We start from the raw sequence: 27,981 nt of genomic DNA, 5'->3' as shown, positions 1-27,981 counted from the left end.
ACAAAGCAGAGAAGCTGTGGACACAGAGCCACAGCTGGTGAAGGGACCTAGACATGGATGCTGGCAGAGAGGCCTGGGACAGGTAACCCCGCCCCCTGCGTCAGCCCTGCTCCTGAGCCCCTCCTCCCGGCTGCCTGATGGGGGCTCGCCACTCCCTCCAGGTCCCTCCTGGACCCCTGGGGGCGCCTGCTCTTCTTTGCCTTGCTCCTGCCACTCCAGCCCAGGCCCACCGAGCCCTGTCAGCTGACACCCGGTCTGCTTGTTCACCCAGCCTCCCCCAGGATGACTCCTGAGGACCCATCCGTGAGGGTCCCCACCCTTGGCTCCCTCCAATCCCCTCAGGAATCTGGTCTTTCTGCCTGGGATCCCTTCTGAACTGTGCACTGGAAGGTCCCTTTTAGCTTTTAGCTTTTGGTTTTGTAAAGGGCTTGTGGTATATTCATCATTACAGAAAAGCCCATGATTATTTCAGAAGCACAGGCTCTGGTGTTCTCCTATCGGCAATGGTCCCGCACGGGCATGTCTTGGCCCCAGTGCACCCTGCGGCACGGGCTAACCTTGAAGTCAAGAGGGAAAAGCCCCAGGTGTCCCTCCACGCAGGGGAGTAGGCCAGCGGGGACAGGGATGGGATGGTGAGGCCAGCAGAGAGTCTGAGCGCCCTGGGAAGCTCCTGGGGGTCACCTGACAGAGCACTGGCCTGGCCTCCTCCCCGGGGGATCCCAGAAAGAGTCGCAGAGGGAGGCTGGGTGGCCCAGCAAAGCCAGTGGAAGCCCGTCCTCTGCAGCTCCGGCCAGTATGTGGGGTGCAGGGGGGAAGGCCTGGGGCGGAGGAACCCAAGAAACCAGCCAAAGACAATGAGCTCATAAGAAATAGTTTAGATTTTTAAAGATTGAAGTATCTTCACCTTTTACGGAAAACCTCTCTTCTATTCCCAACACACATCAGCAAGAGGACTCTCACTGCTCCAGGGGGAGGCCGTGTCCTTCAGCCTCTCCTCCGCCCCTTTGTCCACAGACACCTCCTGGATGAGGACACCTTCAATGAGAACTTCCGCAATGATGATTGGCCCTCCAGAACCTACCTCTGTTACAAGGTCGAGGGTCCCATTCAGGGCTCCGGGGTCCCTCTGGGCCAGGATAAGGGCATCCTGCGCAATAAGGTGACAAGGCCTCCCGGTCCTGGGACGTTCAGGGTAGAAGCTTCTGGGTGTACCAGGGGCAGGTCTCACCAATGTTTCCCCTTCGGTCCCCACAGCTGCCACACCTTGGCCTGAGTCAGGTGGGGACTGTTTCTGTTGTCGCTGCTGGCTTGGAGCCACACGTCAGAGAGCAGGCACAGTGTCCCAGGCCTGGCACCGTCAGTCCCTGTCACCCCAAGGCCCGGGCTCAGCCTCTCCCCTCCCGCTGTGCCTCTGAGGAAGGGTTAGGTCAGAGGAAAAGGCTTCTGGATAAGGGGTCAGCTTTTCTAAATGGGTCCTGCCTGGGGCGAGTGCCGGCCACAGAACCTGAATTCCGTTGGCTCTCGAGGCTTCCCTTGGTCACCAGTGGGGGTCCTGGCAGGACCCCTGCCCACTGCCTGGAGATCGTGCCAAGGGCACTGCTCCCCACACCAGCATCGCCCAGGGAGGTCCCCTCGTCCCCGATCCCCATCCTACTTCGCCCAGATCTCTGAGCTCGCACCAGGGAACCTGACTTGCTCCCCATCCCTGCTTGACAATCCTTCCCTGGACGGGTTGGACCCATCTCCACAGTCCTGTGAGCCCCGACAATGACATTCATCCCACAACCCAGGCGCCTCTCCTCTGGGCGCCCCTACCCCATTCCTCTCAGCACAATGAGCCCTTTTCTATCACCCGTGGGCGAGGCCCAGAGCAGAAGCTCCTGGAAGTGCTGGTGCATAGGTGGGAGGGACGTTCGGTGGGGGTGGATGGGATCCCTGACTGGAGGAAGCACCCACTTCCACAGCGTCAGGCCAGGGTCCTTGGAGCTCACCTGGCCTCCTGTCTCCCTTCCTGGGGCTCTTCCGCTGCTGTCTGCAGGGCCCCAGTTAGGTACGGGTCCCGAAGACTCTTCCCTTGGGCACAAGCTCAGAGGACTCCAGAAACTCAGGGGTCAAGTTCAATCATATTTTAAAGCAATCCTTAAAAGTCGAAATTCCTGCAAATCCCATGACAAATCAAATCACAACAATGCAAATGAGGACCAGTCAGGTGCCCTGCCATGCAGAGCCCTAGTGAGCAGAGGCAGAAAGCAAAGTGCTCAGCACCCCTCATCGGGCTCCTAGGAATTTGCCCTCCTGTGCTTGTCTGCCAGTGGTGCTGACCCGGGATCCTGGGAATACCGCACTGACATCCCAATCAGCTCCACGCTGAGAAGGGCTCCCCCTGTATTTTGTGCCTGAGGCCAGGACTTCCCTGCCTGGCCCTGGTCCCACCCTCTCCCACGTTCACCACCAATGACAGAAACCCTTCCTGCCTCTTCTGTGCTCAGCCTGCCCAGGGACCTGAGCCCTCCTGCCACGCGGAGTGCTACTTGCTGGAGCAGATCCAGTCCTGGAACCTGGACCCGAAGCTTCACTATGGGGTCACCTGCTTTCTCTCCTGGAGCCCCTGCGCTAAGTGTGCCCAGAAGATGGCTCGGTTCCTGCAGGAGAACAGCCACGTGAGCCTGAAGCTCTTCGCCTCCCGCCTCTATACCCGACAGCAGTATGATGAGAATTACAAGGAGGGGCTGCGGACCCTGAAGAGGGCTGGGGCCAGCATCGCCATCATGACCTACAGGGGTCAGCGGGGCCCTCCCGGGGGTGGGCAGAGGGCAGGGAGAGGCCTGGGCAGGGCGGCTGCTGGGGGGAGTGGTGGGCAGGAGTCGTGTCCCTGGTGGTAGACCCCGTTGGCTACCTGCGGAGGGGAGGCTGGAGCCTGGACAGCACAGGACAGCAGGGTCTGTGGGAAGAGAGAGGCAGGGCAGGACAGATGTCTCCGGAAGGGAAGGGAGCATGAGGGGTGGACAGGCCACACAGACCCTGGGCTTCCAGGAAGAAGGCCAGTCAGGCTGGATGAGGCTCCAGGCTGAGGAAAGAGTCCCCGGGGTCAGGGGAGCGCCCTGGAGGAGAGTGAGCAGAGGTGTATTTAGGAGGGGCACAGCCTGTCCCTGGGAGTCAGACCCCCTGTGGGCCCTGGGCCTCCCCAGAGCCAAGCTCATGTCCCTCCTCTGCTTGCTGCAGAGTTTGAGCTCTGCTGGAAAACCTTCGTGCTCCACGACCAGGAGGGAAGCTGCTTCCAACCCTGGCCATTTCTGCATGAGGAGAGTCAGAAATTCTCTGAGAAACTGCAAGCCATTCTCCAGGTGGGGGTCCTCCTTCCCTTCCTGCCACCTCCCCTGCCCTCCTCCCCCCTCTCCTCTCCCTGGCCTTTCCCTGCCCCTTCCAGAGCCTCCACTGGCTTACCTGCTCCCCCCTGGGGGTCAGCTCCACCCCTCTGGCTGCCTGGGACAGACACCTCTGTTCCCTGTCCTCCTGTGTCCCCTCCCTTCCCCATCTCTGTGGCTGCCAGACCCCTTCTGTGTTCCCTCTGCCCCCCTGTCTCACTGCCCGCCCCATGCCACTCCACCTTCTCCTCCTGGAGCAGGGAGCCTGAAGCATGGACTCCAGTCTGGCTAAAGACCGCAGGAGACCTCTGTGAACAGCAGAATCAAACACTTCCTCCCGGGAAATGCAACCTTGCCCTCCACCCCCATCTCCAGAGGGATCCAAAGAAGCCAGCAAAAGCCAAGGAGCCCAGAGGAAGTTGTCTTGAAAGCAAAATCTGAGTAGATTTACTTGTCATGGGAAACCTGTCTTAGGTTCCGAATATACCTGATGAAGATTGCCCTCGTCTCTGTCAGAAGAGTTTTCAATTTTCAGAGAATAATTACTTTAATTGATTTCAAATGCAAAGCAATGAAAGGGGATATTAAGGCTCTCCTACCAAAGGTTTTCTCTGGAAATGTGTCACAATGCCCAGAGAGCCACACCAAGGCTTATAACCCTGTGCAAACCTGCAAATACCTCTCCCTTTGCGGTGGGCCCTTCGGGGAGCAGTCACACAAATTCCCTCTGTTGCGAGTAAGAATCAGCTAAGCCTTATGGGGGGGGGGGGGATCTAGAAATCAGAAACCTGCCCCCTGCCAACCTGTCCTATTGTCAGCCATGCTGATCTGCAATGACAGCCTCGCTGTAGAGAATAGAAAGAATGAGTCTAAATATTGGGGAGGAACCCTCACATTTGAGGTAGGGGGGAGGGTGGGAGGTTCTCCAGTCCTCACCCCTGCTACCTGCCCTGCCCTGAGAGGAAGCCTGAGGGAGGGGCCTCCCTGCTCAGAAGCTGAGCTCTGCTGCTTCATGACACAGGGCACCTGGGACAGAGCCCCCGGGTCAGGGCCCACACAGGACAGGGCACTGGGCAGAACCCCCCGCAGGCCTGGCATCGCCCTCCCGCTGCTCTCTGTGGAGTCCACACCCCTGAGTGCAGCCCTGGCAGCCGGTGGGTCCGCACAAGGCCTTCCTGAGGCCCAGCACAAGTCCCCGGTCCCTCCTCACAGACTTCTGCTCCCCTGTCAGGGCCTAAAGGGTGTCCCAGCCTCACACAGTGACTGTAAGGGGCTGGAGAGAGGCTTCATTCAGGTTGGGACAAGGGAGGGACTGAGAGGAAGGGATAGAGGACCATTGTCAGGCGGGGAGGAAGGGGCTGTCACGGAGGGCTGGCACCCCAAAGTGGAGGAGCTGGAGGAGAGAAGCGAGCCAGAGAGAGGGTAGAAAGGAGAGGAGAGGAGCACAGCGGGGCCCAGGTCTGCCGTGGAGGACGGGACAGAAGGAGCCTTAGGACAGGACTCTGGGAGAGAGGGGCTGCCAGCCAGGGAGAGCTGCCCTGGGGGGTGGACTTTGGGGCTGTAGCCCAGCAGACAGGAGGGGAGGGGCTCAGCGCTCCTATCAGCACCTGCCCCACCCCCCTGCCCCTGTTCCCCAGCTCCCCTCCAGGCACCTGTCTTCTCCTGCTGGGCTCCTGGGCCCCAGGGCAGCCTGCCCCCAGACAGCACCTCCTCCAGCCTGCATGGCTCACTCCCAGGAGAAGAGAGAGGGGCACTGACCCCAGACTTCGGAGCCTGTGCGTCCTTCCGTGGGCAGGAGCCGTGTCCATCCCTGGCAGGTGGCAGAAGGGAGACCCCAGAACAGGGTTCCCACTGGGGATTCCTCCGGAGACCCTTTTGTGCTGCAGAGGGAACCAGATTGTCCTCGGGGCTCGTCACCTGGAACCTAGGGACTGACCGGGGGCTGTGTAACCGGTCAGTGTCCAGGGCTGAGGACAAGGTGTGACATGGTTGTTCCTCCACGCACAATGCTGCCGTGGAACGGAGGGGATGTCTCCGCTCCCGTGGGTCCCTCAGTCCGCAAATACTCCCTCCGTCCTGCTCGTTTGGGCTCCTGGCTTGAGCAGCCTGGCGCTGGGAGGCTGAGCTGGTTGGGCAGCCTTGGGGCCCTCGCCAGAGTGACAAGTGTAAGAATCGCGGTTTATGCAACTTTACAAGCAACATCCTAACCTCAGATACCACGTTCAGAAGGAAAAAGAAAGGGGCTCCCTTGTAGGGGAAGAAGAAGTTATACAGGCTCCCGCAGGAAACAATTACTTTTCAGAAAGGAAGCCGACTTGGCCTTCATTTTCACCGACAGAACTTTGGCAACAATCTCAATCACTCCCGTGTCCGAGTAGAAGCCCACCGTTAACATGCTTTCGTAAACGTTGGCTGAAGTAAAGCTGTAAACGGAACGCCATGTGAACACCCCGTGCCCATGGCCGACTTCAGAAATAGACACAGGACAGCCGACCTGGGTGCCCGGGCCCCCTATGTCCTGCCCCCTGTAAGGTTGGGGAAAACCAGTCACCCCTGCCTTCCAGCTCGGACTCAGGAGGGGCGAGGGAGTCAAGGGAGGGAGGGGACAGGCACAGCCCTGGGAGCGGGGCGGCCTCTGGCCTGCAGGCGGTCCCTTGTCCCACACTTGCACACAGACTGTGCCCACACCTGCGGGCCTGCTCCCCCGCCCTCCCCAGCACATCATTCTCGGTCCCCCAAGTCTGACACATGTCGAAAAAAGAATGCATACTCTTCAAATACTGGGAGGACCACATCGATATCCAAAAGGACGCATAATATTCTCTCCGTGGGGCTGAGCCCTGGAGACTCACTTGATCCCACCAAGCCCCTAAGGAGCACATCTAGGTTCTTTCCAAACATTCAGAATTCTCCGGAACGCCGCAGCGCTGAGTTGTGTAAATGCTCTGGCATTTTGGACAGATGGTCAGAGGAAATCCCCAAAGAACTGGTTGCGGGAGCTTTGGTCCCTTTGACAGACTTCCCCGTGACAGCTTGTGTGGAGCTCCTCTCCCACTGGAGGCTGTGAGAGGCGCCTGGTGACACCACCACCCCTGGCCCTCCTGCATCTGGGGGGTCCTGGCAGGGGAGGAATAGGACCGTCCCACTGCCTGGGAGCAGAGCAGCCCGAAACCACGTCCTGGCCACACTTCTGGAACAAAATCCCTGTGTACTGAGCTCAGATCACTCTGGAGAACGGCCCCACCTGCCACAGCGGGGCTCAGCAGAGTCACCCAGTTAGAGGGTCCCATTATGGCCGCCTAAAGCTGCTCCGTAAAGGAGAAGGGGTGCATGTTGGGACCTGTGTGGTCAGAAGCCATGGGCAGGGGAGAAGCCCAGTGGCCATGGGGATAGAGGATCAGTGACCTGGGGCAGGGGCCCTGGGGACTGTCATCACACATAGGGGGCCTGACAGAGGGAGCAGGCAGGCTCTGGGTCTCCGGGGTGACCATGTCTCCAACTCCAACAGAGAAAAGCATGAGATGTGTCCTCACGAATCAGCTGAATTCAGGGCTGGGCTTCCCCCCGGCACCAGTAAAGGCAACAAAGGCTTCCCAGGCTGTTACCAAATGGTTCGAGACACAGAGATAAAAAACCACCTGCCTGGACCCCAGGAAGCCCTCTGTACCTTCCTTTTTTCTGCCTCCAGTAGCCTGGTGCCCCCAGATGACTTTCTCTTTCTCGGACAGGAGATGGGTGGCACGAGGCTAACCTATGTTACCATCTGGTGCAACTGGCCAGTGGTGCCCGTGTGGCTTCACAACGACGTCCTTCACAGCCAGGCACCAGGCAGGGACAGGCCCAGACATGCCTGATGTATAGGAGAAAAGTGCAGCTGTAGGTGGGCTCTTCTCAGTCATACACCTGTCCTCCCAGCATGTGTAGCTCAAAGGTATTGGTGGCGTGGCAGTGGGTGGGGACAACAAAGATGGAAGCCTGGTCCTGAGTCGTCCCCTCAGCTGTGTCCCCTCAGCTGGAAGGGCCAAGTCCAGACTGCAGGGTCTATGGGCGGGTAGAGGGGGGTCTGGGGGATGGAGAGGCTGGGTCACTGGCTCCTCCCCTATCTGCTCCAGACTGAGATCTTCTTGAGGACAGGACAGTGCCTGGCCCATCCTTGCCTCCCAGGTTCCCCCCGGCGTGGGACCCTGAGTTGGGGCTCCCGCATGCTGTTGAATGGCTGGGGGACACAGTGAAGGACCAAACCAGTCTTGCCTTCCCCGTGAGCGGGAATCTCGTCATGTGGAAGTGTGGCCCACATGCTTGGAGAACATTCTGGGGAAGCTGAAAGCACACGGGGGCTGCCGGGTCCCATGGTCCATTTCCCGGAGCCCTGGTTCTGAATGTGCCCAGAACGCCTATGTCCCTGACTTGAGCACAGAGCCCCCTGCCTGAGGACTTTGTAGCCTGGACCCCAGCACTGGTCATCCCCACAGATGGCCCGGAGCTGGCACCGGGCACAGGGGCCTCCTGGGGGTCAGTGGCCTGGCCGGGCTGGTGAGGAGTGCCAGCCAGTCCCCAGAGGGAGGATTCTGGCCTGTGGTGAGTGTGGGGGCAGGGTACTGGCGTAGGTGACACTGGGGACAATTTCAGTGTACCCCTAGGGCAAGGAGACAGACAGGGGGCATGTGTGGTGGTGGTGGGGTCTTCTGCTCCCTGCAGGGAAGCTGCCTGTCTCCTTTCCCACCACAGAGTTCCCAGGATGCTGGGAGGACTCAGGGACCCCAGGGAGGCCTGTGAGCCCTGGTGTGGCCTGCACACAGGTGCTGGAAGGGTCCTGGGGTGGGACGCCGTCAGCCCCTCGGCCCTTCCCTTTCCGTTTCCCCCCTCACTGGCCCTTGGTCCCTTTGGGGGAGACCCTCCTTTCTGTAGGTTTTCCTTCTCCCCCAGGCTCCTGCTGCCTCTTTCCAGTCCCTGTGCTCACTTCAGCTTAGCTCTGCTGTCCCCAGTCAGTCCCCTGTCGTTCTGTCCCTCCCTCCCTTCTTCCGTGTCTTCCTCCCTACCTCCCTCTGTCCCTGCCTCCCTCCATTTTTCTTGTCGTGGATCCTTTGCTTCTCTCCCACTGCCCAGAGTGTTTTACTGTCCTCTCTGATCCTGATTCTGTTCCCGCACTCCACTTTCTCCTCTCTTCCCTCATGGCGGCCTCTTTCCTTCCCTTGGAGCTTCACCGCTCACAACTAGACTTGATTTTCTCCGTGTCTCTCTTAGATCCACCATGAAGTAAGGCCTTGAGTTTCTGCTTCGACCCTTTGGGACTTTCCTCTCCAAGATGCCCTGGCACGAGTCACCTCACACGACCATGGCCTGAAAAAGCCCTTCTTGGAGATGCCACCTTGCAACCTGAGCCATGTCCCTATGTCACCACAGACAGCTGACACCCCAGTGTGTCCCTGTGCCCGGGTGTCTCTTTGGGCTCCTCAGTAGAGTTTGGAGTTTGTCTTTTCATCGTGGTTCTTTTTGAGCAGGAAACAGCATCCTTTCCTCCCTCCCATTGATGTCCAGCTGCTATGGGAGCGGCTGTCGCAGCCCAAGTGCCCTCTGATGCCCAGCTCAGTCCGTCTTGGGAACAAGCACTCACCTGCTGAGACAATGGATGGAGGCTCTGTTCCACCCCACTGCTCACTCAGTCCTTGGCTCAGCAACTCTGATCACAGGCTGTGCCCTTGCCTTTCAACCGGGCCCCATAAAAGGGGGGCTCCTTAAAATAGTCATGGGGTATATTAGTTACCACAATAACAAAAGTTATTGGGAACCCATTCTTACATATTTCAAAAAAATATTTTTAATAGTGTTGGCATCTACTAAAACACCCAAGCAATTTGTAATCAGTAGAGTAAGAAAAAAATCTCTTCTCTCATGCCTCCTGCCCACCCCATCCAGCCCTTTAGGAGAGTCCTGTTTCTTGTGGTTGTAGATCTTCAGTCCTCCTGGCTGCAGGATAGTCCCTCCGTGAGCACGCTGCACTTCCTTTATGAGCTCCGCTGTCATGGGCACTGGCTGCAGGATAGTCCCTCCGTGAGCATGCTGCACTCCTTTATGAGCTCTGCTGTCATGGGCACTGGCTGCAGGCAGGTGACTGTGGCAGAGTTCAAGAGGCCATAGGGGTGTAAGAAGAACTGAGGCTACCCAAGCCCAACTTCACCAAAGCTACACTCTTTCCCCAGAACATACCTCATTAACTCATTCACTTAGTCTCTTCAGTGTTTTCCAATCAGATATGGGCTCTGGTGTTGGTCCTAGTGTGAATTCCCTGATTACCAGGGAGGGATGAGGTGAGGTCTTTGTTTTAGACTCTACAAGGGAAGTCCTATCCACCTTCTTCCCCTCCCCCCCACTCTTATTTTTTTAAGATTTGGCTCTACCAATCTTCTATTGGCTTTCTTGCTAACTAGCGATACTTCACAAACTCATTCTAAAAAATCTACAAATCTTCATAAATACAGAATAATGTAAGATAGAGATGAAAATGTCCCTTCCTGCCACCACAGAAATTGAGGGAGAGAGATCTTACTGTGTCATAATATTAGTTCAAAGAACTAGTTCAACGAATCTGAATGTAAGATTAAAATCTCACATTCACAGAGCATCAGTCTTGATTTTCGGTGCTATTGTGTGAACACCAGCAGCTGTTACCCAGCAGTATAGAGTAGTGGTAGGAGGAGAGACTCTGGAAGCCAGCTACCTGAGTTCCAATCATGCCCCTACCACTTACTGGATTATGACATCTGACAAGTTCTTTAGCCAAATTATAAACATATGAATTGGAGATAATAATAGAACTTTCATCTATTTGTGTTTTGTGAGGCTTTAATGACTTTGTTCATATATATATCTACATATATTGTGAAGAGTGCCTTACCTATAGTAAACATGATAAGAGGGTTTGCTGTTACCTATTACTAGAAATCTGTCTCTGAAAACAGCACTAAACATCATCTTGTAAAAGTATCTTAGATCCGTACACTGAAAACTACAAAATGTTACTAAGACAAAGCAAAGAAGATGTAAAAACAAAGGGAGAGATATGCCATGTTCATGGATCAGAAGGCTCCATATTGTTAAAATGCCAGTTCTGTAGATTCCATGTAATCCCAAGTGCATTCTCAGGGTTGTGCCCCCTTGCAGCAGCTCTGATGCATGGACTTGGCCAGGCTGAAATACATTTGCAGAATTCCCCTTACAGTAGTCCTAGATAGAGGTGGGCCCCAAGAGAGGCTAGTTTGGCCAATTGAGGGGAATGCTGTGAAGAAGCAGTCTTCTCTAACAGGCTCCCATGTTGAGGTGCTGACTTGACTCACCTCCTTAGTGTGAAACCACAACAGTAAGAACCTCCCCCACATCCTCCTTGAGCTTCTCCCACCCTGGAGTGAGGTGTAGTTTGCTAGCCCTGTGGCAAAGGAAGTGTTAAGAAAGAAAAAAACAAACACAAAATGGAGTCGGTTACTCCCCGTGACAGCAAGCCAAGACTCAATTGCAGGGTCAATCTGTCCTAAGACTGTAACCTTTTATCATTCAATCTGAAATTTTGTAATTGGCCCTAGAGAGGTCATCTGCTTGATAAAAACCCTACTGGTCCCTTCCCCCCAAAAAGAAGATGTGCAAGACTGAAACAACCTTCTCTTTTGTTTTGCTAACAACTTCCTTGCTCCACCCTCTACCTATGAAAACCTTCACTGGTACAATGCCTCAGAGCATCTCTACTTGCTAGGTGTGGTGCTGCCCAATTCCTGAAGCGTTTAATGAAGCCAATTAGATCTTCAAATGTACTCAGTTGAGGTTTATTTTTAACAGGACCCCACAGGACACCCAGACCACTAAAGTCAGGGGCAAGAACAAGGACATGGGTTTCTGCCCATCCTCACGAGCTCTACAGCGCATCCCTTAGGCTCCAGTTTGTCCTTGCTCTCCCACACCCTACATCCACCATCCCATCACAAAGTTCTTGTGCCATGGACTTCATGTCTGCTGCACACCGGACATGAAGACAGCACCTTACTGACACTGCTTAACCTGCCCCTACCATGGCATAAAGTCAGAGTCCCATAAGAAGTCCTCGTATGTTCTGTATGATCCAGCAATCCCACCTCTGGGTATATAGAGCAAGATAGCTCTGTAGAGAGCAAGACAGAGTCACTCGTGTCAAGCAGTGAGTCATGTCAAGCGTTGATGTAAGCAGCCCAGGGCACTGTAGGTAGGACCAAAAATCCCCAAAACCAGCACAGGCTGACAACGCCCGACACTGAGAACCAGCAGGCCCAAGGGCAAAGGCTGACTAAAGTCCAAAGGAGTTTTAAAAAGAACTGTAGCAAACTGTGCATCTCTCCTGATGCTGATTCTTTTACATCTGGCCGCATCAAAAAGGCAACTGTGGCCGAAGGCTCTGCCCAGTTGATCTCTGAACATAATACAGATCCTCCACTGCTTGAACGTAATAAGCAGCAAGTGCCAAGAGCTGACCAGGACTGGACAGAGGCCTCGTCTCAATTGTGTGCCCACAGACCGACTTCGAGTTTGGTTCATCAACTTTGTAACCCTTGTATCTTGTTTGTTGTGTGACCTTGTCTTGTGCTTTGCTTGGTGTGACATGTATGAAGCCAATTTAGAAATTGGGCATATGAAATGTCATTGAGTTTGGAATCCTGAACTTGCTTTACAATTACATTAACCTTGCTTTAGGACTGAATAAAGCTGGCATTGTAGAAAGACAACTCCTGCATGCACCCTCATAGCATGCTTGTGACAATAGCCAAAGGAAAGGAAATCAGTATTTTGAAGAGATATTTGCACCTCTATGTTCATTGCAGCATTATTCACAATAGCCAGGCTGTGGAAACAACTTAAAAGTCCAACTGACTGATGAATAGATAAAGAAGATGTGGGAGATTGTATATATATATATATATATATCTGAAGGGAATAACAAAAGTATTATAATCAAAACCTAGTACTTTGAAAAAAATAAGAGAGAAAGCAAAAATAAACCAAATTATGAGTAAAAAAATGGGGTCTTTTTTTTTTTTTTTTAAGATTTTGAAGTAATCGCTATACTCAGTGTAGAGCTCAAACTCATGACCCCGAGATCAGGAATCACGTGCTCCACCGATTGAGCCCGCCAGGTACCCCTGGGGTTGTCTTTTACAGAAGCGTAGAAAGTCGGAAGAGAATACTATGAACACACTTGCACCAATCAGTTTGAAAAATGAGACTGAATGGATAACCTTCCAGAAAAAATATGATAAAAATGATACCAAAAGAAATACAACACATGGATTAACCATAAACCATTAAAGAAATGCAATTTTTACTTAAAATGACCACATAAACAACCGTATCAAATAGCCAGCCCCAGAGGTTTTATGGTAAGTTCAATCAACCATGTAAGGATCAGAATTGAACTTTCCTAGGAAACTAGAAAAAAGTGGAACTCCCCAACTGATTTTCGATAGGTACAATAATCTTGATTTAAAACTAAATAGGAAGAGGATGCCTGGCTAGCTCAGTCAGTGGAGCTTGTGACTCTTGGTCTTGGGGTTGTGGGTTCAAGCCCCATGTTGGGTGTAGAGATTACTTAAAATTTAAAAAAAATAAAAAAAAACTAAATAAGAACATGAGCAAGAAAAATTATAACCATATTTATTTATAAACGTAGATGCAAAAATCATATTAAACTGTTAGCAAACATATTCAAGCCAAGAAAGATTTAAAGACTATGGGACTTCAACTATACTCAAAAAAAATTATTAAAAAAAAAGATAAATAAAGAACTTGGGGTTACAATTTTCTTTTCTTTCTTTTTTTTTTTTTTAGATTTTATCTATTTTTATTTGAGAGAGAGAGAATGAGTGGGGGGAGGAGCAGAGGGAGAAGAAGACTCCCTGGAGCGTGGTGTGGAACTCTATCAGAGGACCCTGGGATCCTGGGATCATGACTTGACCCGAAGGCAGATGCTTAGCCAAAGGAGCCACCCAGGCACCCTGGGACTTACAATTTTCTATTTCCCTCTTAGAAGAATTTCCCTTAAAATGGAAGGACAGAAGAGTCCCCTTTACGACTGCTACTGTTCAACACTGTGCTGTTGTCCAAGCCAGTGTCCCAGGAGACACAATAAAGCACAAGAGCTGTGGGGATTGCAAATGAACAGAAACTATTAGAAATAGTAAGCAAGTTCTCAGTGAGGTGGGTGGATCCAACTTCAACTTAGGAAAATTAGTAGTATTCCCAGATACTAGCAACAAATGACAAGTGTAAAGGTAGCTGAAGGCTACAATAGCTCCCCAAAAGTTTACTAGAAGTGAACCTAACAAAATGTGTGAGACCTTTTTGAAAAAGTACAGGAAACATAAAGAGAAGACCTATAGAAATTGAGGTATATATCATGTTAATGGATAGAGACCCTCTGTTCCAAGATGTTTATGCTTCCCAAAATTTCTTCCCCCTCTCCTTCTCTCTCTCTCTCTCTCTTTAGCAAAGGCGAGACAGTGCCCAAGAGGAATACCTCCATGATGACGTGGAAATGCCCCCTGTCAAGGCTGGGCCTTATAATAAAGGGTAAAGAAGCAGCCAAGGAAACCTGCACAACCAAAGAGCCCAGGTTGGGGAGGAAGCAGGAGGGACGCGGTGCCCATCACTCCTTTGTCAGGATTATAGGCAGGGCTGAGGGTGAGGACTCTCCCCAGTCTCCAGGACACCAGCTTCAGGGGCAGCTCCTCTATTTTGCATCTGCTATGAATCTATCTCCCAGCCAATGCGCCTTCGCTTCTTTTATTCCCATCAGGAAGCTCCCATCCCTGCTAGGTGCAGCACTGGCCCAGCTACCATCACTCACGGGGCCTCCAGGGAGGTAGCAGGGAACACAACTTCTGACCTCCAACCTCCAACCTCCAGAAAGGCAGCCACAGAGCCCCGAGATTGAGATTCAGCTCCGGGTGTAAGGCAGCACCCCCCCCCCCCCATGCAGCAGTGTGAGGAGGTCAGCCCTCCTGTCCCTGAGTCAATGAAAGGAATCCTGTCAGTCACAGTTGTTATGGGCTGAATGTTTGTGTCCCCCAAATTCATATGGTAAAGCCCTAAACCTCAGTGTGGTGGTGTTCAGAGCGGTGGGGGGGTGTCTTTGGGGTGATTACGTTTAGGCAATATCATGAGGGTGGACCCCATGAGGGGATTAGTGACCTAAGAAGAGGAAGAGAAACTAAAGCTGTCCCTCCTTCTTCCTCTCCCTCCTTCTCCACCTGTTCCTCTCCCTCAGCTCTGTCAGATGAAGGCTGAGGGGCCTTAGGCAGAGGACCCACCACAGACTTAGGAGCTCAGAGCACATCTGTGCCCTCACTGCTGGGGAGTCAGGAGAAAACACCAGAGTCCTGACATGAGATCCACACTTCCATTTCTCTTCCACTCATTCAGCAGACAGGTGGAGAGCAACACCTGGGCCCAGACATGGGGGCGCAGGGGTGATGAGGAGAGGGCTCACTCTGCTCCCCAGAGAGCCTGCCTCTCCTGGGAGCTGGCCTCCCCCGCCTCCATCCTGCTCTCCCCTGCCAGCCTGTCCCAACCCCCTCTGACATCCTACTTTCTCTTTCTCTTTGCAATAACTCAGGTCCTGCTGCCTGTCTCCACCCCAGGGCAGGAAGCCTCGCCCCCCCCCCCCAGAGAAGGAGAGAAGGGGGGTCTGAGCCCAAGGAAGTGCAACCACCAGAGGGCCCTCCCACCCCTGAAGCCAAAGCAGGAAGGAGGTGGGGCGTCTGTGGAGGCACCCGGGAAGTCTCAGATCCCGAGGCTTTCCTAAAGCAAAGCTGGGGAGAAGAATGGAGCCCTGGCATCACCACCCAAGGTACTGCAGCTGCTGCTCGCTCTGTCCACGCGCCCCCACCCTGCCCCCCCTTCCACAGCTCCTCCTTCCTGGTGGCCCTGCCCATGTGTGCCACTGTCCCTGGCCTCCTCCTCCTCCCTGCTGTCCTCCTTCCCTTCTCTCCCTCTCTGGGCTCCTTCTCTGCAGGACCCACTCCTGCCTGGGTCCTCACCCTATTCTGGGGACACTCCCACTACTGCTCCGAACATACCCCTCCCGCACCTCCACCCAGCCCCGTGATCCTCCAGGCCAGCCTCTGGGTCTGAAAGTCTGTCGGGCCTGCCCCTCCCAGCCTGTGCCGGGTGATGCCATTCTCTGAGGCTTCTGGAAGTTTCTGTTCTCTGTTAACGCTTAGAATTTAACTAAAGGATGAGCGAAGAAGTAGGTGGATTTAGTTTTAAGCACTTTGATTGATTTTCTATCATATTTACCCCATTGTAAACACGGTGTGAGGCTAGCTCTTGGAGGCAAAAAGAGAAGTCATCTGTTGCTGGGCTCTCCCAATCCCGCGCAGACACGTGAATGCAGCCTGTTCTCGACCTTACCCGCAACCTAGGTGACCAAGCTTCACCCTTCACGTTTGTAACGACCGCTGACTGGCAGCTGGGGGCAAGATGCCAAGGTCAGGAGAAATGCGCATATTTAAAATGAAGAGGAGAAAGAGGCAGGTCGAGGACCATAGTCATGGGAGGTCCTTGCTGGAAATAGCTTGGAAATAGCTGCCCAGGGACCGGCCGCAGCCCCATCACTCACTAGCCCTGGGCTTGGAGAGGCTGCTCCATCTCCTGCCCCTGCTTCCTTTCCTCTACAGTGGGGGTGGCTCCCACGGGATCTGGGGAGGACTCTGTGAATTGAGATATTTAAAGCACTTGGAATAGTGACCTGAACCTGTGCATTAACCTGATACTTAAAAAAAAAATGCAAAGATAAAAAATCAGGAACGAATTGAACCGCAGTATTAGAAAAGCCGTTCTCCAGGGATGGAGGGTTCCTATTTCTCTTTGCAATTTTTCTAATGCGTCGGAGGAAGAATGGGCAGGAAAACCGGCGTGGCTGGCAGGAGCAGGCCTGCAGGGGCCCCTATGGGAGAGGTCCCTGTCCCTGATGTCCCCGGCAGCACCCCGCCCATCCAGTCTGGAAAAGCAGCAGGCGATGCTCAGGACCCCGGAGCGGGAGCTGGGCAGGGAGCCCCCGTGCCCAGGGGAGGCCAAGGGTCAGGGACAACTCCAGAGAGCATTCTCCGCATTTTGTTTTCTGTCTTTCGCCCCCAGAAACCCAATGGAGTGGATAAGTCCTAAAACCTTCTTCTTCCAATTCCCAAGCCTGTGCTACGCTTGGGGGCGGAAGTTCTGCTACCTGTGCTTCCAAGTGGAAAGAGGGGGGCACCCCCTGAGTGACTGGGGGGTCTTTCGAAACAAGGTAAGGCCCGTTGACAGGCAGGAGCTGCGTCAGTTGGGAAGGGGGAAAAGAATGGACTAAAATGCCAGGTGGAGGCTCTCCGCGGGGCATGCTCCTTCCTCCGACGTTGTCCTAAGCCTTTGGCCCAAGAGCTCCCTGCTTGATCCTCCTGGAACGGGATACGGGATGGCGTTTGACTTACCCTGTGAGCCTGGCTCTAAGAGTCTGCCGGCGTTCGAATCCAGGTCTTGTCCTGGAGCTTGGCCTCTAGCAGTCTCTGATGAAAGAGCATCTTTAGAAAGTCGGGGCCTACTGGACACCAGAGCCTTTTCTGCTCTAGTAATGGTTTTGCCGGTTGAGTCCTCCGCCGCCCCACCACTGACCCCTCCCGATCCAGGACCTGTGATCCCTCAGGGGAGAGCCTGCACCCCTCGTCTGCCCGCCCCCGGCCTGCTCCCAGCCACAGCCCCGGGGTCCCTGGCAGGCGGCCACAGCACCAGTGACCAGCTTCCACGGCTGCTGGAGCCAGGCCACCCCCCTGCAGCCCTGCCCCCTCAACACCTGCCACTCCTGAGAGATGTCCCACCACACCACACCCCTACCCTCTCCTCTCTCCTGACACTACAGACTTTTCAGAGCCTCTTTGCAGGACAGAGCCCTTACGGGCTGGGTCAGGGGTAGCCCAGTACTAACCCATAGAAACGTCATGGGGGTCACGTATGTCATTTAACGTTTTCTAGTACCCAGTGTTCAAAGACTTAAGAGAAATTGATGAACTGGGTATTGATAATGTATGGGATAATATATCTAAGATTATTTCAAGTTATAATTAATATAAAAATTCTTCATGAGGTCATTTACACTCATCTTTTTTACGTTGTTGGAACAAGATGTGTACTTTACACTTGCCCCACATCTCAATTCAGACAAGCCACGTGTCAAACGCTCTGGAGACACGTGGGGCTAGCGGCTTCCCTGCAGGGCAGCATGGCTATGTGGCCCTCCCCAGCAGACAGCACCCACGGAACCAGCCTGGACCCTGGAGGGCCTGGCCTGGGGCCAGGGGGATGCTTGTAGGATGGATGGATGGGTGGATGGATGGATGGATGGATGGATGGATGGATGGATGGATGGATAGATGGATAGGTGGATGGTTGGATGGACAGATGGACGGGCGGATGGACAGATGGGTGGACGGACAGATGGATGGATGGAGAGTGGATGTTGGAATTGATGGTCGATGACTGTGAGAAGGGATGGCTCAGTCAAAAAAGACAGGGTGGGGAAAGATGGAAAGGAGGGATAAATCAATGAACACCATGCCCCTGGGACTCCTGCCCCCTCGTCCGTCCTCTCTCGGCACCCAGCACTGCCATGCTGTCTGCTCTGCCAGCCAAGAGTATCCCCTTCTCTTCTCCGCCTCTCCCAGGTCCATCGCCGGGCTCCCTACCATGCAGAACTCTGCTTCCTCTCTTGGTTCCGTGCCCAGAATCTGTCCCCTGATGAGAATTACCATGTCACCTGGTTCTCATCCTGGAGCCCCTGCCACACCTGTGCAGATGAGGTGGTCAAGTTCCTGGACCAATACAGGAACGTGACCCTGGACATCTTCGCTGCCCGCCTCTACTGCTTCTGGGATCCACCCTTCCAGAATGGGCTTCGCGAGCTTCAGTCTGCAGGGGTCCAGCTGGACATCATGTCCTTTGAAGGTGACAGCAGAAGGAGCTGGGACAGGGCTGTGGGAGGGAGTAGGACCCGGGCGGAGGTGGGGAGTGGTGGAGGGTCTAGAGCGTCCCTAGGGAGAGTGAGTGGGAGGAGAGCCTGGGAAACTGAGGCAAGGACTGGTGGCGCCTGGCCGGGAGGTCACGGGAGGGTCAGAAGAAGAAGGCCTCCAGGACCCACCTGACTTCCTCCTTCCCTCTTTATCTCAGATTATCAATACTGTTGGGAAAACTTTGTGGACCACAAGGGGATGCGCTTCCAGAGTCGGAATCTATTAAGACATAGGGATGTGCTGGCCACAGAGCTTGAGAATATTCTTAGGTGAGGACGTCCTCAGCCTCCTGGCCTTTCCCTGCTGCTGCTCTTCCTGGCTCCAGCCACCTTCACCTCCCTCCCCAGTCCCTCAGCAGTCCCCACTTTCCCCCTGCGCATCCTCCCTCCTCCCTCGAGACTTCCCTCTCCACCGGGAGGTGGCCCCCTCAACCTGGCTCCTCCCATCTCACCACATTAATCAAATCTCGTTAATAAACGGAAGGTCAATGGGCCTGAACATGTCTAAGTGTGAAAACTGGAAACTGTGAGAGACATCCTTCCTGAGGATATGACTTCTCAGAGAACCAGGGTCCTCTGCGCTCATCACGGGGAACCCCCGGTGTCCCTCTGCGTGTCCCCGTCTCCCCGACTCGTAACAATATCAGGCAGATTGGATCCGGGCCCACCCTAAAGGGCCTCCTTTTAACAACCATCTTTTTAAAGTCTGTACGTCAAATGTAGTCGCATTCGGAAGCACTAGGGTTGAGACTTTAGCTGACGGATTTGGGGGGCACACTGTTCAGCCCAGACAATGACCCAGGGCCTTTCTGAGCTGAAGGCATGGGGCAAAAGCAAGATCCTTATTCTGCTCTCTGCCTCCTGGGTTCCGCCTGAGCGGCCCCTGCCTCACCAGCTTCCCTTCCAGCCCTTGCTGCCCTGGACCGCCCCGCCCCCCACAGTCACTGCCTCTCACCAGGTCAGCACCACCCCTGCCCTCACTCCCACATCCCTTACCCCCTTCCCACATTGCTGCCAGAGGGGACAACAGAGATTGCAGCCTGGAGACAGCAACGGAGAGTGAGCTAGAAATGAATTATTCAGTTTATGTTTAAATAAGGCTTTTTTTTTTTTAATGTAGGATTGGGTTTGGGAGGCCTGAGATCATCAGAACTTTTCCAAAAAAGCAGAATCAAAAGTGGCAGGCGGCTGAGAATCAAGTCGGGGAGACAGGGAAGCGCGCAAGCAGTCGAAGTAGAACAGGGACCATCTGGGTCTTTGACCACAGAGCCGACGACCCCATAAACATACTGGGGGGAAAGTCAGAGGCAGGGCCCCCTGGGGTGGTCTGGACCAGGGCACGGCGAGAAGGAGCAAGAGGTCAACCTGAGACGGTGGGATTCTGGGCAGGCAGAGGCAGGAAAAGCAAGAGGGCAGGTGTTCGGTTTGGAAGACATCCCTAAAATCACTGTGGAGAATGTCTTGGGTCCCATTCAGACCAGCTGTTTCTCCCTCTGATCTTGGCTGTCTAGGTGTGAATTGTTGGTGGCCCTAGACCGCTGTCCCTTCCCTCGGCTCCCTGTCTCTCCTGCTGCCTGGGGGCCAAGGGCAGAGCTCAGAAGAGCTCGGGCTGCCCCCCACCCCAGTCTGCCCTGCTGCTCTCCCTGCCCGCACAGCCTCCACGCAGGGAGGCACGGAGAGGCACATGTGGACAACGCAACTCTCGGAGGCCTGCATCGTCAAAACGGGCCAAAGGAGCCAGCTCAAAATATCCCCTCCTTCAGGAGGAAAGAACCAAGCGGAAGGCTAGTCTTAGAGATCTGTGGGGGCCTTCAGGACATTTCCTCCAAAGCAGTCACGCTCCCACTCTGGCACACTGCCGTTCTCTGCCCATCTCCAATGGCTAGCAAGAGTTCAGCCCTCCTGCCCACCCTTCCTGCTTCTCGGGCCAGAGGCGTCTTAGCTGTCATTTTGACTAACACCTGAGTACGCAAATCTGATCACTTTCTTGGAAGGGCCGGGGCCCAGCTCATTCTGGAAGCTTCTTCCATTGGCTGGGGCCTCTAGACATGAGACCAGATGGCAGTGAATAGTGAACTATTCCCTCAGATCCTCCAACTCTTGCCCGTGCTTTTGTTACCCCCTTGGGGCCATCCCAGGGCCAGTAGGGCAAAATAAGGTGTGCGTGTGGCGGGGGCCACCAGCTGGGAGAAGTTCTGCGGGGACTCATATATGCATGTCGTCTGGACTGGGGGTGACAGGTGGCTGCTCTAAGGCCTCCTATCTAGGATTCAGCTTTTCCTCTCTTTGTTTTTCCATCCAGGGGTCTTGGTGGACCTGTGACAAGGCAAGCGGATAGCTTTCAGGTCACACATTTCAATGTCAGGTCCTAGAGATGTCAAGACCTAGGAGGCCTTGTGGGGGCAGCAGTTTCCCTCCTCTTGTGTCCCACCCCCCAACTCCTACTCCAGGAACACTGAGGAAGAGGGAAGGGCCAGGCCAGTACCCTTGGAAGGCATTCCAGCTCCGCCATTTGCTTGCTGTGTGGCTTTAGAGAGTAGCTTAGCCTCTCTGTGCAGGGACCTCATCGAAGATGTCAGGATAATGGTAAGCCCCTCCCAAAGCTACTGGGGGCTTTGGTAGCGGAGAGAGTACAGGCTCTGCTCAACACACCTGCCTTCTCCAGGGTTAGGGATGAAGATCTGACCCATAGACCTCACCTTCCAGATGCCCAGAGTCCTGACACGATACTGAATGACTCTAAAGGGCAACACAGGGGTAATGGGGGAAGGGCTCACTCCACTCCTCAGAGAGCCTACCCCTCCCCAGGAGCCAGCCTCCGTCCTGCTTTCCCCAGCCAGCCTGTCCCAAGCCCCTCTGGCACCTTACTTTCTCTTTCTCTTTGCAATAACTGGGGTTCTGCTGCACAGTGGGGCCTGTCTCCATCCGAGGGTGACTCGGAGAAGGAGAGAAGGTGGGTCTGAGCCCAAGGAAGTGCCACCACCCGAGGGCCCTCCCCTGTCCTCCCACGTCCAAAGACAAAGCAGGAAGGAGGTGGGGCATCCGGGGAGGTCACTCCAGATTGGGGCTTTCCTGAAGCAAAGCCAGTAAGAAGAATGGAGCCCTGGTGCCCCAGACAAAGGGCAGGCCTGGGACAAGCCAGCTGAGGCAGGCAGCTGCCTAGGGACTCCCAAGGTCAGGTACGTTGGGAGGAAAGAGGGTGGGTGGGAGCCCAAAGAAGCACAATCAAGCTAGGGCCTCCCACCCCAGCCTTTGTCCGGCAGGAAGGGGGTGGGTTCACCACTCAGACTGCTGTGGGAGGACACCCAGAGTAAGGGGCTTTCCCAAGGCCAAGAGCAGCCTTGTGAGAGGGGAGTGGAGCTGGAGAACCTGGGCCCCAGGCCAGGATGGGACGAGCCTGCCAAGGAGCCTGGGACGGGGCTGCAGGGACCCAAGTACCACTGCTCGCTCAGCTCTCTGCCTCCTTCCTGCTCCCAGCCCGACTTCTCTCCCTCTCTGACACCTCGTCCAGTCCATCCCCGTCCAGTCCATCCCTGACCGTTCCTGCCTCTGGCTCTTGCACACCACCTGGGCAGGTGCCCATCCCCCCACCCCAGCCCCACCCCTGCTGCCTCCAGCATCCTGTCTCTGTCTCCGTGGCCCTATCCCCTAGGCCCATCCCCTAGGCGTGGCCCCTGGGTCTTTCTCAAGCACTTCCTTTAAGCTTAGTTATAGACTTTAGATTCAAGGACGATTGAGACAATTGTTGGAGTCAACTCCAGATTTATATATTTTATTTTAAAGACTTGCACGGTTTTGCAAAGAATGCTGTAATTTCTGTAACCGACCTGAGCAAGAGTTCATCCGCCTTCCATTTTGGCTGTGAGTTTCTCAGACTTTCCTTGTTTTTGATGACCTAGACAGTTTTAAGGAGGACTGATCAGGAATTTTGTTGGATGTCCTTGGGATTTGTCTGATGTTTTTCTCATGCCTTGACTGTAGTTATGGGCTATTGGGAGGAAAACCACAGAGGTGAAGTACCATGTTCAGCACATCATATCAACAAGCCCTGTTTTTTATATTTCAGGAAGCCAACAGAGAGTTGACGCTGGGCTTCTGTGCTGAAGAGACAGGCTAGTTACTGGTGTGCTACCACCCAGGGGAGCCGGGAGCTGATGCTCAAAGGTCCTGAACTCCCCGGTGGTTTGCAAGTAAGGGTGTTTAAGGGCAAAAACTCAAGGTTAGGGGTCCAGGCTCGTGGCTTCTTCTGATTTATCTGGGATTAGGTAAACTTCAAGATTGATTGACTTGTCTTTCTGGTACCAACCGGTCTGGTTTCATCCAGATTGTGGTCAGTGGTCCTACCGCTTCCCTGGTCCAGGTCTGCAGGCCAGCTCAGCAGAAGCAGAAGCCAAGCACCTCGTGGCTCTGGTGGCTGCTTAGATGATGTTGCCTGGGTAAAGTTCATCGTCTTAAGCAAAGCATCGTCTAAGCTCCCACTGGCGTTTTCCCCAGCAATCTTTAACTGCGGGCAACACGCCTTTCTGCAGACTTAATTCTATGGATGGTTTCATTTCTCTACTGTGGAGGGAAAAATCATCTCCAAGACAAGAAGATAAATTGTTTCCAGGGAAGACACTACCAAGTGTGCAAAATTAAATTAGTCTTTAAATGCTTCTTACAAGTTGTTTCCATCATCCCTCGATTTTAGCTATTCAAGGTCAAGCTTCAACGTTTGTGCCATAAAGATAGTGTACTTGTCTAAAATTTGAAATATTTCAGCCCTGAGTGTCCGGGTTTGCCAGGGATTGGGGAGTCTCTCAGGGCGTGGGAACTTCAAGGCTAAAATCGGGAAGCCGCGGGGCAGCTGGTTGTGCTAAGTGTGCGATGAACGGATGTTTCCGATCCGATGTTCGCGCTGAGCGCAGCCAGGTGCCCTAACTGAGACTCGCAGCTCTGGGGGAGGTCACTGGCGGGCAGTCCAAGGCCAACATCCAGGGATGTCTTTTTCAACCACAGTCATTGAAATGCACCTGAGGCTTTACTAATCAGCATAAAGGGTGTCGGAGATGGGTTTCCATGATGAAATAGTGGCTTTGTCAATTAGCGTAGCAGATGACAGAAATGGTCTTTTGTTGGTGGAATCCATGGTTCAAAGAGTTGGCTGGAAATATGGGAAGGCACCTCCGGCCTTGAGGGAGCACGGGATCCCGTAGTCTGTACAGGAATGGCACCCTTGGCTTGATACCTGTGTCCGGTTCCAAGCGTCTGTGGTCACCTGAACCAGACTCAGTAGTCGGCCAGGTCACATGAGCTTCGGGTGGAGTTTCCAGAAGGAGAGTGGGCTGCGGCCCCATCGAGCTTCCCCAGCGCGTTCAGACTGGTTGGCGTCTGCTTGGTCAATGATGTCCACATGCAGTGGGGCTCCGCCGGATGGGTTGTCAAGCACTTCTCGGGGGCAGACAGGAAGGCTCCTAGTTCTGTGTCCACGTACTTGTCTCTTTGCAGCGCCGACGGCTGTGCACGCACGCTCACATGAACCAGGTCACTCTGCGACTGAAAAACGAGCCAGATAGGAGACGGAATGCTCTCCAGAGCACCGTCACAACTGGGGGGAGGAAAAGCTACGTGAGTCCTTTAGCCAAAGTCTCGGTCACAACACGTCCTTGGTGACAACAGTTTTTCCTGTTCACCAGCCTCTCTGCGCTTTGTACAGTCAAGATTGTCATACCCACACCTAAGCAAAGAGCACAGAGTTAGAAGAAATACCAGTGCAGCCCCTCCCTCCCCAAAGAGAAGGGCTGTGGCATTGGACAGCAGGGTTGAGATGTCCGTGGGACCTGAACAGAGGGGTCTGGGGCACAGGACAAAGATGGGTGAGCCAAAGAAGGACATATGATGTCGAGTTCTCAGGGTGGGGCCCCCCAGCCAGCCCAAGGCATCTGGCCAGCAATGACCTCCAGCGTGGGCGTGGTGGGTGCTCCCCCAGACCAGAGGTGGGGCTGTGTGCAGCTGGGAGAGCTCACCCTCTTCCTTCTCCCTTCCCAGCCCTCCTGGCCAACAAGGAAAGAGGAGAAGGTCCCTTCCCTCCCCACCCCAGGGGCCCAAGTGGACCCAAGGAGTTGGGTTCAGAAGGTGACAGAGCCTGGGGTGACACCAGAGGATGCTCTTTGCATCTTTGGTTTTCTTCCTCTTGCGCAGAACCACGATGAACCCACTACCACGAAAAGTATTCTACCATCAGTTCGGCAACCAGAAGCGGGTCCCAAGGCCCTACCGCCGGAGAAAGACCTACTTGTGCTACCAGCTGAGGCCCCAGGATGGCCCCGTAACTGCCAGAGGCTGCCTTCAGAACAAGGTGCCCGGCGGGCTGTCTGGACACGGGGCCGATGGAGAAAATGCCGAGGCTTCACCGGGTCTCAGTGAGCCCTGCTTCCCGGGAACTCGGCATGATTATCCCGTCCCTGGGCCTCCGCAGAAGCTGTTCCCTCCAGCAGAGTGCTCTTCCTGCCCCTCTTTGAGGATATAATATTTACTTGTCCTCTGGATATCAGTTCAGTCGCTGCTTCTGAGAAGCCAAGCGGTCTTCCAAGGACTGAGCGCTCAACCCCACCTCCAAGAGCCCCTCATACACCTGCCCTCTGCCTTCCCACCTGCCCCGTCCCGCCTCCCTCCCATTCGGAACTGCTTCTTGGGAACCCCATGCTCGAACATCTCCTGATGTCCAAAAGGCGAGGTCTGCTGAGCATCTGGGATGGTGTCATGGGGGTGTCTGTCTGGCAACCCGTCTCCTCCGGGGGGGGGGGCGGGTCGGGTCTGATTCAGATCAAGCTGCCGATGCTCTGGGGGGTGCTGAATTAATGGATGAGTGAGAGAAGGAAGGAAGGAAGGAAGGTTCTTTCCCTGTCCTAGGCAAGTTCACAGGGCAGAACCCCTTAGCCCCAGTGGCGCCCTCAGTATGTGACCTCTGTTCTCTGCGTTGTAACTAAACCCTTCTCTCTGTCTGGGACCCTGTCTAGAAAAAGCGCCATGCAGAAATTCGCTTTATTGACAAGATCAGGTCACTACAACGGGACTCATCCCAGACATTCGAAATCACATGCTATGTCACATGGAGCCCCTGCTTCACCTGTGCGGAGGAACTGGTGGCGTTTGTCAGAGACCACCCCCACGTCAGACTGCGGCTCTTTGCCTCCCGCCTGTATTTCCACTGGCTGAGGAAGTATCAGGAGGGGCTGAGACTATTGCACAAGTCCAGGATCCCAGTGGTCATCATGAACCTCCCGGGTAGGGAGAGGGCCGAGCTGTCAGGGGACGGGAGGGTTTGCAGCTCCAAGGACGGAAACGCCACTGGGGGAGAGGGGTGACTGGACCGAAGGGTGGTGGCCCAGCAGAGGCCCAAGCTGTGACACCGCCAGGAAGGGCAAAGGAAGGAGGGGTCCCTGCCGTGGCAGGGTGCACGCTTGCGGCTCCCCTGGCCCGGGGGCCTGACTGCCTTCCCTCTTCATCTCAGAGTTTCAGAACTGCTGGGGGGAGTTTGTGGACAACCAGGACAAACCTTTTCAGCCCTGGAACAAGCTGGAAACGTACAGTGAAAACATAAACCGTCGGCTCCAGAGGATCCTCGAGGTGAGAAGCTGTCCCCGCTGCAGGCTCCTGGCCCCCCTCTCCCCCTGCGACCCCTCTTCCCAGCTCCAGCGCCCCCTTGTGTCTGTCACTCCTCTCCTTGCTCTCTATCCCCACTGTCCCCCCACACCTTTCTCTTTTCTCCCAACACCCTTCCCTTCACCCCAACAGGGACTCCCACTTCCTTCCTTATCTCCCTTTTCTTAGGATCTTGTCCATTTTCTGGTTCCCTCGAGGCCTCGATGGCTTCTTTGACTTGGCTCTTCTTGTCCCCTCTCCTTAGCTTGCTCCCCGCACCGCTGGCTGCCAATAACACTTTTAATTGTTCTCTTTCTCTCTCAGCAGCCCCAGAATGATTTAGAAAATGACTTCAGAAATTTGCAACTTCGATGACCCTCAACCCCTTCCCCCATTCCTGGAGCCCCTCAATGCTTCATGAACCGGCTGACTTTTAGAAGCAACGTGTGAGTTCCACAGTCACACCTGAGCCTCCCTGGAGTCCAGAAAACCTTCCTCCTTCGTTCTTTTGTCTCCTCTTTTTTTTTTATAAGTAGGTATATATTTTTATAACTGAAAAAATAAAAATAATTTTTAAGTCTGTAAAACTTGGGTGACTTTCTAAAAGAGAAATCAGGACTTTCCGTCATCAAAAAATGAGTATAAAGGATTTTTTATCCTACCGCACCAAGGAAAAAAAATGTGTTTGAGAATTCCCTCTAAAGTCTAGAATAGTCGGATCATTTTGTCATCCCAATATTCTCTGTTCCTTCTCAGCAATCTACTGTGTGTCTAAATAAATAAGGTAACACAGCTGAGCGCACACAGTTGCTCAGAGGACTGCCTGGGGGGGGTCAATAAAACCAGTTGACGCGGCGTTATTCGGTGTTCTTCTTTGAAGCAGTAAGCACGAACACCAGCTGATTAAAACACGGGAAAAAAGATTCGTTATAAAGATATTGGGTGGCTCCTTGAAGCTCTAGGAAAGAGGGAGAGCTAGATTCTGCCGCTTCCAAGCCAGGACGGAGCCCCCAAATTATGGGGCAGAGCCTGTCTAATAAAGGTGGCCCCGCCCACCTCAGCCGCGCCTGGAAGCTGGTTGCTGACCTAGAGCCCCCGCCTTAGCTGCCTCCACTGCCAACCCCGCCCCCCGCCCGGAACGGAGAAAAGGAAAGGAGAAGAAAGGAGTGACAATAAATAATGAACAGAGCGGGGGCACCTGGATGGCTCAGTCCATTGTCTTAGCGTTCTAATGAGGGCAATAAGACAAAGAAATTCCATGATCAGTGTGAACATTGGAAAAACACATAAATTTTCTGTTGACGATTTGACACCCTCCAAACCCAAGAGACTCCAGTTTGGTTGGGGGGGAGGGGAGAGTAAATAAGACAGCTGAATACAACATAAATATCTAAAACCTTTTTTTATGGGGCGCCTGGGTGGCACAGCGGTTAAGCGTCTGCCTTCGGCTCAGGGCGTGATCCCAGCGTTATGGGATCGAGCCCCACATCGAGCCCCACATCGAGCCCCACATCGAGCCCCACATCGGGCTCCTCCAATGGGAGTATGCTTCTTCCTCTCCCACTCCCCCTGCTTGTGTTCCCTCTCTCGCTGGCTCTCTCTATCTCTGTCAAATAAATAAATAAAATCTTAAAAAAAAAAAAAAACCTTTTTCTCTAGGTTAACAACAATCATCTAAAAATGGAAAAGGGGGAAAATATTTCACTTAAAATAGCAATAAAAAGTATTAAATCCAATTCATACAAAAATCAGTTGTACTACTATACACCAACAATGAACAGTCTGAGAAGGAAATTAAGAAAGCGATCCCATTTGGGACTCCTGGGTGGCACAGTCAGTTAAGGGTCCAACTCTTGATTTTGGCTCAGATGGTGATCTCAGGGTCATGAGTCAGGCTCTGGGCTCAGCGGGGAATCTGCTTGGGTTTCTCTCTCCCCCTCC

General features: G+C 53.9%; 1 protein-coding gene across 1 annotated transcript; it reads left to right on the top strand.

Annotated features, from left to right (window-relative positions):
- The first annotated feature begins 53 nt into the window (after positions 1-53).
- Positions 54-26,642, top strand: LOC123780568 (DNA dC->dU-editing enzyme APOBEC3-like). Its single transcript, XM_087869096.1, has 15 exons — positions 54-82; positions 1,015-1,159; positions 2,499-2,781; positions 9,316-9,473; positions 13,867-13,949; positions 16,518-16,665; positions 18,074-18,353; positions 18,576-18,689; positions 21,124-21,174; positions 21,512-21,596; positions 22,201-22,278; positions 24,598-24,754; positions 25,416-25,683; positions 25,910-26,025; positions 26,365-26,642. The coding sequence occupies exons 1-15, from the start codon at positions 54-56 to the stop codon at positions 26,413-26,415; spliced, it is 2,046 nt and encodes a 681-aa protein (XP_087725222.1). The 3' UTR covers positions 26,416-26,642.
- Positions 26,643-27,981: the final 1,339 nt, after the last annotated feature.

The sequence above is a fragment of the Ursus americanus genome, chromosome 17 (genome assembly GCF_024610735.1).
Source record: "Ursus americanus isolate L20-20 chromosome 17, mUrsAme1.1.p, whole genome shotgun sequence".
In the NCBI taxonomy this organism is placed as follows: domain Eukaryota; kingdom Metazoa; phylum Chordata; class Mammalia; order Carnivora; family Ursidae; genus Ursus; species Ursus americanus.
This window is presented reverse-complemented; position numbering and strand designations above follow the sequence as displayed.